A 12286-nucleotide genomic window follows, 5' to 3' on the forward strand; every position below is an offset into this window, starting at 1 on the left:
TTATCTCTGGCATAGCTTCTTGCTTTCCCTGGAGGCTTTTTCCATTTGCTTAATTTTCACACCCATTTAGGAAAAATAACTACTGAAAAAAGGTTTTTTAAAGGATCTTTGGGCTCTATAGGTGTTTTATCTTTCCGTCTTTCTGAAAAGTCTGTTCTGTGTCTCCTGACTACCCAGATGGTATTCCACTCTTGATTCTCTGAGCCCGTATCTTTCTGTTTCTTGGTTTACCCCCTCGGTTTGGTGGAGCACATCCTTGAGATGCTTTCTGAGAAAGGGGACAAGAGATGAAAGTTTTAAAAAATGACACACATGAAACTGTGTATTCCATCTTCATGCTTAACCGATAGGTACAGAATTTAGGTGAGTACAGAAATATGTTGGGAATGATTCCTTCAACATTTTGAGATTTGCTGTTTTCCATTCTTATTATCATTGCAGCATTTAAAATTAGCCCGAAATGTAGCACATGGAAACAATCAGTAGGTTGAAAGAGTAACGATAAGCATGTCTTTTGTGGGGCAGGAATTTAGGAGTGACTGAGCTGGTTGGTTCAGTTTAGGGTCACTCATGAGGCTGCAGTAAAGCTGTCGCTATTGCTGGAGGGTCAGCTTCCAAGATAATTCAGTCACAGGACTAGCAAATTACAGAGGCGGTTATCAGGAGGACCCATTTCCTCTTGAGGTGGACCTCTCCATAGAGACTGTTCTCACTCACGATAGCTGACTTCCCTCTGAACAAGTGATCCAGAAGACAGGCAGGTGAACACTGCGATGCCTTGAACACCTCGCCACACATCACATACCATGCTTTCAGCCGTGTCCTGTGTTGCTGTTCAGTTGCTAAGTTGTGTCCAGTTCTTAGTGATACCTTGGACTGCAGCACACCAGGCTCCTCCGTCCTCTGGTCTCTCTGCTATTGAAGTTTGCTCCAATTCATGTCCATACATGAGTCAGTGATGCTATCTAGCCATCCTCTTCATCCTCTGTGACCCCTTTTGCCTTCAGTCTTTCCCAGCATCTGGTCTTTTCCACTGAGTCAGCTCTTCACATCAGTTGCCAAAGTATGGAGCTTCAGACCAATGACTATTCAGGGTTGCTATCCTGTAGGATTGACTGGTTTGATCAGTGTGGAAGAATTCTACACCTGAGGATGTGAATATCCCAATATGGCACTCACTGGAGTCTGGCTTCTAGTTTCCAGTGTTGCTTTGAGAGCTCTGGGATCATTTATATCCTGACCCTTTTGTATGTGACCTTTCCCTCTGCTTCCCTCTCTGTACCTCACAATTTGTAGAACATGATTTTTCTCTCTACTGTGTTGAAATAACATGTGCAAAGTTCTATTTTCATCTCTTATTCTAGGCACTTGGGTGATATTTTCAATCAATAAACTTGCATTCTCTTCTGGGAAATTTCCTTATGTTACTTTGTTTATAATTTCCTTTCTTCTGCTCTCCTTGTTGTCTTTTCCTGGAATTTCTGTTTTTCAGAGTGGGGCATGTGGAGTCTTGGTTCCCCAACTAGGAATTGAAAAACCATATCCCCTACATTGGAAGCTCAGAGTCTTAACCATTGGACCACCAGGTAAATCCCCATATGAGACTCTTTACTGTTTTTTTTTTTTAAACTCCATTTTCTGGAAGATTTCTTCAGCTTATCTTCCAAACATTTGAGTTTCTTTTTCTGTCATATTTTTATTTCTGCAAACCACGTTTTGTTCTCTGAATGCTCTTTTAAACAGCATCCTGTGCTTGCCTCTTGTTCTGGCCCTCTTCCTTTGAAAATAATGATTGCTTCTTTTTAGTTTGGACATTTCCCACTTACTGATGCTTTCTGTTTTACTGTCGTTGATTGGTTGGTTGTATTTTTTGGTCTTTCTAATGTATGAGCTATTCCTCAGTAATCATTGAAAGTTCTGCTCATATGTAAGACTGGGGACTAAAAAGCTAATTGGAAGCTCTGAGCACATGACAGGGACTATTGGTGACCTTCATGGTGGATGACATGCTGAACCATTTGCTTGTAGAACCTTCAAATCAGCATCTCTAGATCTTTCTTCTTAACCTCTTCACTCTTCTCAGGAAAAAGAGAGAAGCCTGGGGGCTGTCAGATTCTCGGATCTGACCTGGAGGAAGGCTGGTCTGTCTGCATAGAGGCCTTGTTTGCTGTTGGGCCCCGCCATCCTTGGCAGGACCTGGGGCTCTCCAAATCCTTCCTCCAAGAATGCATGCATGCGTGCCAGGTCACTGCAATCATGTCCGACTCCGTATGACCCTATGACTGTAGCCTGCTAAGTTCTTTGTCCATGGGATTCTCCAGACAAGAATGCTGGAGTGGGTCGCCAAGTATCCCAATACAGGGATCAAACCCCAGTCTCCTGCATACGGGCAGATTCTTTACTGTCTGAGCCACCAGGGAAATCTGTGACTTAGATACTCACAACTCCTGACTCAGTTATCCTGTCTGCAAAATGGGAACATGGTCCTCAATGGTTACAAGGTTTCTCAAAGAACACATGTCAGATGGTTCTCACTGAGCTGGTGGAAATCAGAATTCCTTCTCAGAGCAGGGGAAGAAGAAGAAAGGGCCCAGATTGCAGAAATAGCAGCAAGAATGCCTGACCTGGGACTGGGCAGGTGATCCAGTGGTTAGAATCCACCTGCCAAGGCAGGGGACACAGGTTTGATCCCTGCTCTGGGAAGATTCAAATCATTAAAAAAAAAAAAAAAAAGCCTGACCTGGCAGTAGAAGTTGTCTGCAGTGTAAATCCCTCCACTTCCTCAAATGTAGGTGAAGTCTGCACCCACCTCAAAGAGATGGGCCTTGAGGAAAAGCACTGACCCCACAGCTGGGTGGATGTGATGTGGACACAGACTCATCTGCAGAAGCCGGTGTTTGGTGGAGACATGAGTTAAGTCTTCTCAAGTCCCCCAAATCAGGAAGAGGGCCATGAACAAGTCTAATCTCTGACATGGAGAATAGAATAAGAATCCTATCTAGAATCCTGAAGTTCAGGTATTAAAATCAGCCCTGCCCCCACTTTAAGGACTCCAATAGTTCCCACCTGAGTTGTTAGGAAAAAAATAGCCCCTCTGTATACCCACTCTGGAGAAGGCAATGGCACCCCACTCCAGTACTCTCGCCTGAAAAATCCCGTGGACAGAGGAACCTGGTAGGCTGCAGTCCATGGGGTCACAAAGAGTCGGACATGACTGAGCGACTTCACTTTCACTTTTCACTTTCATGCATTGCAGAAGGAAATCTCAACCCACCACAGTGTTCTTGCCTGGAGAATCCCAGGGACGGGCGAGCCTGGTGGGCTGCTGTCTATGGGGTCGCACAGAGTCGGACACGACTGAAGCGACTTAGCAGAGCAGCAGCATACTCACTCTTCTCTCCAGAGGCAGCTACATTCATCTCTTCTGTTGATTATTTTGGTATTTACCATCATGACTCTAAACAGTATGCTTGTTGTCAGTTTTAGTCACAATCTGTCGATTTCCCATTTGGGAAGGTGAAGATGCAGCTCTCTGCTTCCCTGCCCCCACCACACTCTCAACAATTAAGTGACAGTCTCAGTTGGCTCCGCATTCAGTGTTTGCACCATTACAACCATGCAAATAACATTCGCAGCTGAGACTCAGGAAAAAAAAAACAAAACCGATACCTTCTTATCTCTGGCATAGCTTCTTGCTTTCCCTGGAGGCTTTTTCCATTTGATAATTTTCACATTCATTTAGGAAAAATAACTACTGAAAAAAACCACCTTTTAAAGAATCTGTAGGCTCTACAGGTGTTTTATCAATTCCATCTTTCTGACAAGTCCGTTCTGTGTCTCCTGAACACCCAGATGGAATTCCACTCTTGGCTCTCAGGCACCATATCTTTCTGTTTCTTGGTTTACTCCCTTGTTTTGGTGGAGCACATCTCTGAGATACTTTCTGAGAAAGGGGACAAGAAAAAAAAAAAAAAAGAAAGGGGACAAGAATTAAAAGTTTTTTTAAAAAAATGAAATATATGAAACCCTTTATTCCATCTTCATGCTTAACTAATGGGTTCAGAATTTAGATGAGTATAGAAATATGTTGGCAGTGATCTTCCTTCAACATTTTGAGATTTGCTGTTTTCCATTCTTATTGTCTATTGCGGTATTTAAAATTAGCCCGAAATGTAGCACATGGAAACAATCAGTAGGTTGAGAGTAACGATAAGCATGTCTTTTGTGGGGCAGGAATTCAGGAGTGGCTTAGCTGGTTGGTTCAGTTTAGGGTCACTCATGAGGCTGCAGTAAAGCTGTCGCTATTGCTGGAGGGTCAGCTGCCTAGATAATGCAGTCACAGGACTAGCAAATTACAGAGGCGGTTATCAGGAGGACCCATTTCCTCCCCAAGTGAACCTCTCCATAGAGACTGTTCTTACTCATGGTGGCTGACTTCCCTCTGAACAAGCGATCCAGAAGAGAGCCAGGTGGACTTTGGGATGCCTCAAATGCATCAGCACACATCACATACCATGCTTTCAGCCGTGTCCTGTGTTGCTGTTCAGTTGCTAAGTTGTGTCCAGCTCTTAGTGATACCTTGGACTGCAGCACACCAGGCTCCTCCGTCCTCTGGTCTCTCTGCTATTGAAGTTTGCTCCAATTCATGTCCATACATGAGGCAGTGATGCTGTCTCACCATCCTCTGTCACCCCTTCTTCCTTTTGCCTTCAGTCTTTCCCGGCATCTGGTCTTTTCCATTGAGTCAGCTCTTCACATCAGGTGGCCAAAGTATCGGAGCTTCAGCATTTTTCCTTCCAATGACTATTCAGGATTGATGTCCTGTAGGATTGACTGGTTTGATCAGTGTGGAAAAGTTCTATACATGAGGATATGAATATCCCAATATGGCACTCACTGGAGTCTGGCTTCTAGTTTCCAGTGTTGCTTTGAGAGCTCTGGGATCATTTATATCCTGACCCTTTTGTATGTGATCTTTCCCTCTGCTTCCCTCTCTGTACCTCACAATTTGTAGAACATGATTTTTCTCTCTACTGTTTTGAAGTGACATGTATAAAGTTCTATTTTCATCTCTTATTCTGGGCACTTGGGTGATATTTTCAAACAATACACTTGCATTCTCTTCTGGGAAGTTTCCTTGTGTTACTTCATTTATAATTCCTTTCCTCTGCTTTCTTTGTTGTCTTTTCCTGGAATTTCTGTTTTTCAATCTTTGACATACCGTATAGGACGAATGAATTATGTTTGTTTGTTTAGTTTTTTATATTTTTGCCACACTGGGGGCCTGTGGAGTCTTGGGTCCCCAACTAGGAATCGAAAAACCACATCCCCTGAATTGGAAGCTTAGAGTCTTAACCTCTGGACCACCAGGTAAATCCCCACATAAGTCTTTACTATTTTTTTTTTTTTTTCATTTCTTTTTAAACTCTGTTTTCTGGAAGATTTCTTCAGCTTATCACCCAAACATTTTATTCAGTTTCTCTTTTTTGTCTATTGTGTTTTTATTTTCCCAAACCACGTTTTGTTCTCTGAATGCTCTTTTTAAACAGCATCCTGTGCTTGCTTCTTGTTCTGGCCCTCTTCCTCTGAAAATAATGATTGCTTCCTTTTAGTTTTGGACATTTCCCTCTCACTGATGTTTTCCGTTTTGCTGTGGTTGGTTGGTTGATATTTTTTGGTCTTTCTCATGTATGCAGTTTTCCTCAGTAATCATTGAACGTTCTGCTCATATGTAAGACTAGGGACCAAACAGCTAATTGGAAGCTCTGAGCACATGACAGGGACTATTGGTGACCTTCACAGTGGATGACATGCTGAGCCATTTGCTTGTAGAACCTTCAAGTCAGCATCTCTAGATCTTTCCTCCTGATCTCATCACTCTTTCTGGGGAAAAGAGAGAAGCCTGGGGGCTGCCAGATTCCAGGAGCTGAGTCCAAGGAAGGCTGGTCTGTCTGCATAGAGCCCTTGTTTGCTGTCGGGCCATTCTCAGTAGGACCTGGGACTCTCCAAATCCTTCCTCCAAGAATGCAGGCATGTGTGCCAAGTCACTGCAGTCATGTCTGACTCTGTGTGACCGTATGACTGTAGCCTGCTAAGTTCTTTGTCCATGGGATTCTCCAGACAAGAACGCTGGAGTAGGCTGCCAAGTATCCTCCAGTGGATCATCCCAATACAGGGATCAAACCCCAGTCTCCTGCATGCGGGCAGATTCTTTACTGTCTGAGCCACCAGGGAAATCTGTGACTTAGATATTCACAACTCCTGACTCAATTATCCTGTCTGCAAAATGGGAGCATGGTCCTCAATGGTTACAAGGTTTCTCAAAGAACACATGTCAGATGGTTCTCACTGAGCTGGTGGAAATCAGAATTCCTTCTCAGAGCAGGGGAAGAAGAAGAAAGGGCCCAGATTGCAGAAATAGCAGCAAGAATGCCTGACCTGGGACTGGGCAGGTGATCCAGTGGTTAGAATCCACCTGCCAAGGCAGGGGACACAGGTTTGATCCCTGCTCTGGGAAGATTCAAATCATTAAAAAAAAAAAAAAAAAAGCCTGACCTGGCAGTAGAAGGTGTCTGCAGTGTAAATCCCTCCACTTCCTCAAATGTAGGTGAAGTCTGCACCCACCTCAAAGAGATGGGCCTTGAGGGAAAGCACTGACCCCACAGCTGGGTGGATGTGATGTGGACACAGACTCATCTGCAGAAGCTGGTGTTTTGTGGAGATGTGAGTCGAGTCTTCTCAAGTCCCAAAAATCCAGAAGAGGGCCATGAACAAGTCTAATCTCTGATATGGAGAATAGAATAAGAATCCTATCTAGAATCCTGAAGTTCAGGTATTAAAATCAGCCCTGCCCCCACTTTAAGGACTCCAATAGTTCCCACCTGAGTTGTTAGGAGAAAAATAGCCCCTCTGTATGCCCACTCTTCTCTCCCAAGTCTGCCACATTCACCTCTTCCACTGATTATTTTGGTATTTACCGTCATGACTCTAAACAGTATGCTTGTTTTCAGTTTTAGTCACAATCTGTCGACTTCCCATTTGGAAAGGTGAAGATGCAGCTCTCTGCTTCCCTGCCCCCACCACACTCATCAATTAAATGAGAGTCAGTTGGCTCCACCCTGCAAATAATATTTGCAGCTGAGACTCAGGAAAAAAAACCAAAAACCGAAAAACAATACCTTCTTATCGCTGGCATAGCTTTTTGCTTTCCCTGGAGGCTTTTTCTATTTGCTTAATTTTCACATTCATTTAGGAAAAATAACTACTGAAAAAAAGCTTTTTAAAGAATCTTTAGGCTCTACAGGTATTTTATCATTTTCATGTTTCTGACAAGTCTGTTCTTTGTCTCCTGACTACCCAGATGTTATTCCACTCTTGAGTCTCAGAGCTGGTATTTTTCTGTTTGTTGGTTTACTCCCTCATTTTGGTGGAGCACATCCTTGAGATGCTTTCTAAGAAGGGGGACAAGAGATGAAAGTTTTAAAAAATCTGACACACATGAGAGTCTTTATCCATCTTCATGCTTAACCGATGGGTTCAGAATTTAGATGAGTATAGAAATATGTTGGGAATGATCTTCCTTCAACATTTTGAGATTTGCTGTTTTCCATTCTTATTATCATTGCAGCATTTAAAATTAGCCCGAAATGTAGCACATGGAAACAATCAGTAGGTTGAAAGAGTAACGATAAGCATGTCTTTTGTGGGGCAGGAATTTAGGAGTGACTGAGCTGGTTGGTTCAGTTTAGGGTCACTCATGAGGCTGCAGTAAAGCTGTCGCTATTGCTGGAGGGTCAGCTTCCAAGATAATTCAGTCACAGGACTAGCAAATTACAGAGGCAGTTATCAGGAGGACCCATTTCCTCTTGAAGCGGACCTCTCCATAGAGACTGTTCTCACTTGTGACTGACTTCGCCCTGAACAAGTGATCCAGAAGAAAGCCAGGTAGACTCTGCGATGCCTCGAACACCTCGCCACACATCACATACCATGCTTTCAGCCGTGTCCTGTGTTGCTGTTCAGTTGCTAAGTTGTGTCCAGCTCTTGGTGATACCTTGGACTACAGCACACCAGGCTCCTCTGTCCTCTGCTATCTCCTGAAGTTTGCTCCAATTCATGTCCATACATGAGTCAGTGATGCTATCTAATCATCCTCTGTGACCCCTTTTGCCTTCAGTTTTTCCCAGCATCTGGTCTTTTCCACTGAGTCAGCTCTTCACATCAGTTGCCAAAGTATGGGAGCTTCAGCATGGGTCCTTCCAATGACTATTCAGGGTTGCTATCCTGTAGGATTGACTGGTTTGATCAGTGTGGAAGAATTCTACACCTGAGGATGTGAATATCCCAATATGGCACTCACTGGAGTCTGGCTTCTAGTTTCCAGTGTTGCTTTGAGAGCTCTGGGATCATTTATATCCTGACCTTTGTATGTGACCGTTCCCTCTGCTTCCCTCTCTGTATCTCACAATTTGTAGAACATGATTTTTCTCTCTACTGTGTTGAAGTGACATGTATAAAGTTCTATTTTTGTCTCTTATTCTGGGCACTTGGGTGATATTTTCAAACAATAAACTTGCATTCTCTTCTGGGAAATTTCCTTGTGTTACTTTGTTTATAATTTCCTTTTCTCTGCTTTCTTTGTTGTCTTTTCCTGGAATTTCTGTTTTTCAGTCTTTGACATACCATATAGGACTTCTTAGGAATAAATTATGTTTGTTTAGTTTATTTTTGCCACACTGGGGCCCTGTGGAATCTTGGGTCCCCAACTAGGAATCGAAAAACCTCATCCCCTGAACTGGAAGCTTGGAGTCTTAACCACTGGACCACCAGGTAAATCCCCATATAAGACTTCTTATCTTTACTGGTTTTTTTTTCATTTCTTTTTAAACTCTATTTTCTGGAAGATTGCTTCAGCTTATCTTCCAAATATTTTACTGAGTTTTTTATTTCTATCATATTTTTATTTCCCAAAACCATGCTTTGTTCTCTGAATGCTCTTGCTAAACAGCAAGCATCCTGTGCTTGCTTCTTGTTCTGGCCCTCTTCCTCTGAAAATAATGATTGCTTCCTTTTAGTTTTGGACATTTCCCTCTCACTGATGTTTTCTGTTTTGCTGTGGTTGGTTGGTTGGTTGGTTGATATTTTTTGGTCTTTCTCATGTATGCAGTTTTCCTCAGTAATCATTGAACGTTCTGCTCATATGTAAGACTAGGGACTAAACAGCTAATTGGAAGCTCTGAGCACATGACAGGGACTATTGGCGACCTTCACGGTGGATGACATGCTGAGCCATTTGCTTATAGAACCTTCAAGTCAGCATCTCTAGATCTTTCCTCCTGGCCTCTTCACTCTTTCCGGGGAAAAGAGAAGCCTGGTGGCTGCCAGGTTCTAGGAGCTGAGTCAGAGGATGGCTGGTCTGTCTACATGGAGCCCTTGTTTGCTGTCAGGCCCTGCCATCCTTGGCAGGACCTGGGACTCTCCAAATCCTTCCTCCAAGAATGCATGCATGTGTGCTAAGTGGCTTCAATCGTACCTGACTCTGTGTGACCGTATGACTGTAGCCTGCTAAGCTCTTTGTCCATTGGATACTCCACACAAGAACGCTGGAATGGGTCACCATGGTCTCCTCCAGGGTATCTTCCCAACCCAGGGATTAAACCTGTGTCTCTTACATCTCCTGCTTTGACAGGTGTATCCTCCAGGAATAAGTCACCCTTTTCTGCTGGGGTTGGTGGATGGGAAGCAGGGATTCGCGAGATGCTTAATTGTGTCCAGAAGGACTCAGGGCCACAAATTCCTGATTTCACTGCCAGCTCAGAGTTGCTTCCTGGAGCATCATTTCCACCTGTCCATCTGTTTCTCCAGCTTCCTAAATGTCGATTCCATGTCCTCGCCCATGTTCCCCATTGTTGTAGACTTGTGTTTTTAAAGCTCCCCTCTTCTCTCTGCCAGGAGGGAAAGGTAGATGCCTGTGTGCCTCCCCCATGTCCACCTAGAAGCCACTACCTTTGAGATCATTGTCCCCAGGACTCCGAGTGACCTCGGAAGTCACACACTGCTGGGGAACCCCAGAGGTCAAGGGTGAAGACAGAGCTAGCATTTGTTCCCGGGCCTGGCCGTCATCCAGACCCAGCCCCTGGCTCCTGGCATCCTGCTCTCGCTGCCCAGAAATCTGGGCAGGCAGGAGTCATGGGGTCTGTTCCCAGAAGGCCAGGGTGGCTGGGGGCAGGGCCAGGCGCTGGACAAACAGATCAAAGGTGAGGCGCCCTGGGGCTCCAGACCTCGCCTAGTCAGCCGGAGGACACTGGGTGCACCATGAGGTGGGTGGAAGCCCCCAGGACCGCTTTGGCAGGCGTGAGGGCTGAGAGCAGGCCTCACCGCCCCTGCCCTGCACCGCCCTCAGGCTGCTGGTCTTCCTGGGCCTGCTGTGGGGCTCGGCGGCTGCGTCCTCAGGGCCACAGTGGCCCAAGCCAGTGTTCGGGCGCCTGGCATCGCCCGGCTTCCCCGACCAGTACGCCAACAACCAGGAGCGGCGCTGGGCCCTGACGGCGCCCCCCGGCTACCGCCTGCGCCTCTACTTCACCCACTTCCAGCTGGAGCCCTCCTACCTGTGCGAGTATGACTTTGTCAAGGTGCTAGCACGGCAGGCGGGGGGATGGGGCACCTGGAAGCAGGGTCTGACCTTGGAGGGCGGGAGGGCAGTCAGGCCTGGCGTTGCGCCTTTGCTCCCCGTGACTCCCGACCCCCCCAGCTAAGCGCCGGGACCAAGGAGCTGGCCACGCTGTGCGGCTCGGAGAGCACGGACACAGAGCGGGCGCCTGGCAACGACACCTTCTACTCACCGGGCTCCAGCCTGGATGTCACCTTCCGCTCCGACTACTCCAACGAGAAGCCGTTCACGGGCTTCGAGGCCTTCTACTCTGCAGAGGGTGAGTGGGGGAGGAGGCCGGTTGTGGGGGCGGGATTCGGTCTCAGGCCAGACTGGTCCTCCCTTTGGTCTCCTCCCCACCTCCACTCTGGTCCCTGAGGCTGGCTTCTTGCCAGACCGGCAGGAGAAGAGTGCACACCTGGTCTGACATCATCACAATGCAAATATCCCTAACAGGCCATGACCTCTGCTCTAGATTAAGCTCCAGGTGCTAAGACTGAACGCCCTTCTGTGCCAGGGACTTCTTCAGGGGCCCCTGTGATGCAAGGGCCAGGTGAGCCCATTTGCAGATGGGCAGGTGAAGCCCCGCCGGCCTGAGTGGGGCCTCTGCCTGTGGACTTTGATGCTTGATTTCAGATTCTGGCTCTTGCAGGGACTTGCTGTGTGGCCTTGGGCAAGTGGTTCAACCTCTCTGTGTTTGTCCTGAGGCTGCTCTAAGAGTTCAGTGAAACCTGTATAGAGGCTTACCCACCGGGTTCCCTTGCAGGCTGCTCCCTGTGCTGGCCTGGCTACGTGGAGCAGGACGCTTCACCTTCATTGGTTTAAAAAGGATGAAATTGAGGTCTCCCTCCACCTGTTGCAGGACGGCCACAGTGACCTTTGTTTGGCCTCTAGCACTTGGCCAGGCACAAGTCACCTCCATTCCCGAGGAGACTCCTCTCAGGGCAGCTGTGAAGCTGGGGGCCTCTGAGCCCGCGCCCGGGCTCAGTGATATCCCCTCTCCTTTCCTGCTGCCTGCCTGCCTGGCCCTCCCCCAGACATTGACGAGTGCCAGGTGCCCCCAGGAGAGGCCCCCACCTGCGACCACCACTGCCACAACCACCTGGGCGGCTTCTACTGCTCCTGCCGTGTGGGCTATATTCTCCACAGGAACAAGCGCACCTGCTCAGGTGAGCCACAGCTGGAAAGGGGAAAAGGGGGACACTATGCCTGGCCCAGCCCCTACTCTGCCCCAAGATGCCACTGGCTCCTCAAGGACATAGTTGCTCTGCCCAGGTGACTGGAGGGACCACTGGCCTTGGCCTTCTAGACACTTCTCCTAGGTGGTGGCCCCTCTTGGTCTTCTGTCCCCTCTCACCATCCACCCATTCATCCTCTACCCATCTGTCCATCTGTCCACTCACCCATCCATCCATCCATCTATCCATCTATCACCCATCCACCTATCCGTCTATCCACCCATCCGACTATCCATCCATCTGTCCACACATCCATCCATCCATTCACCCGCGTTCTCTAATTCCTCGCCCACCTCTGCCCTGTCCTTGGCTCACTCTCATCCCCTTCAGCTCATTCACTTGTGAGCCTGTGTTAGGCCCTCACTCTGTACCTGGCCAGTCAGTGCTCGCCCTCCCTGGG

At 47.0% G+C, this 12286-nt stretch overlaps 1 protein-coding gene and 1 long non-coding RNA gene across 12 annotated transcripts in view; one reads left to right on the plus strand and one right to left on the minus strand.

The window, feature by feature from the left end:
• Positions 1-11260, minus strand: LOC138416063 (uncharacterized). Of its 2 annotated transcripts, XR_011247511.1 has the most exons (3): positions 10842-10934; positions 3670-3943; positions 1-268 (listed from the first exon to the last, which is right to left on the minus strand). It is a non-coding gene; the product is annotated as an uncharacterized lncRNA (long non-coding RNA). The 2 variants fall into 2 exon arrangements; XR_011247510.1 differs by lacking the exon at positions 1-268 and having other exon boundaries at positions 3784-3943; positions 10842-11260.
• MASP2 (MBL associated serine protease 2) overlaps positions 10153-12286 on the plus strand; it is a 14508-nt gene continuing 12374 nt past the window's right edge. For 4 of the 10 annotated variants that reach the window (XR_011247495.1, XR_011247498.1, XR_011247496.1 and 1 more), the window contains exons 1-4: positions 10224-10319; positions 10403-10631; positions 10751-10928; positions 11686-11817. Coding sequence is in view for 3 of the 10 variants with exons in the window: in XM_069544743.1 (XP_069400844.1) it covers positions 10315-10319; positions 10403-10631; positions 10751-10928; positions 11686-11817 (544 nt within the window). In the remaining 7 variants the exon portion in view is untranslated. Of the gene's footprint in view, positions 10320-10402; positions 10632-10750; positions 10929-11685; positions 11818-12286 lie in introns of all 10 variants that reach the window. The other 6 variants (XR_011247500.1, XR_011247499.1, XM_069544740.1 and 3 more) reach the window with 5 other exon arrangements.

This window comes from Ovis canadensis, chromosome 12 (genome assembly GCF_042477335.2).
Source record: "Ovis canadensis isolate MfBH-ARS-UI-01 breed Bighorn chromosome 12, ARS-UI_OviCan_v2, whole genome shotgun sequence".
Lineage (NCBI taxonomy): Eukaryota > Metazoa > Chordata > Mammalia > Artiodactyla > Bovidae > Ovis > Ovis canadensis.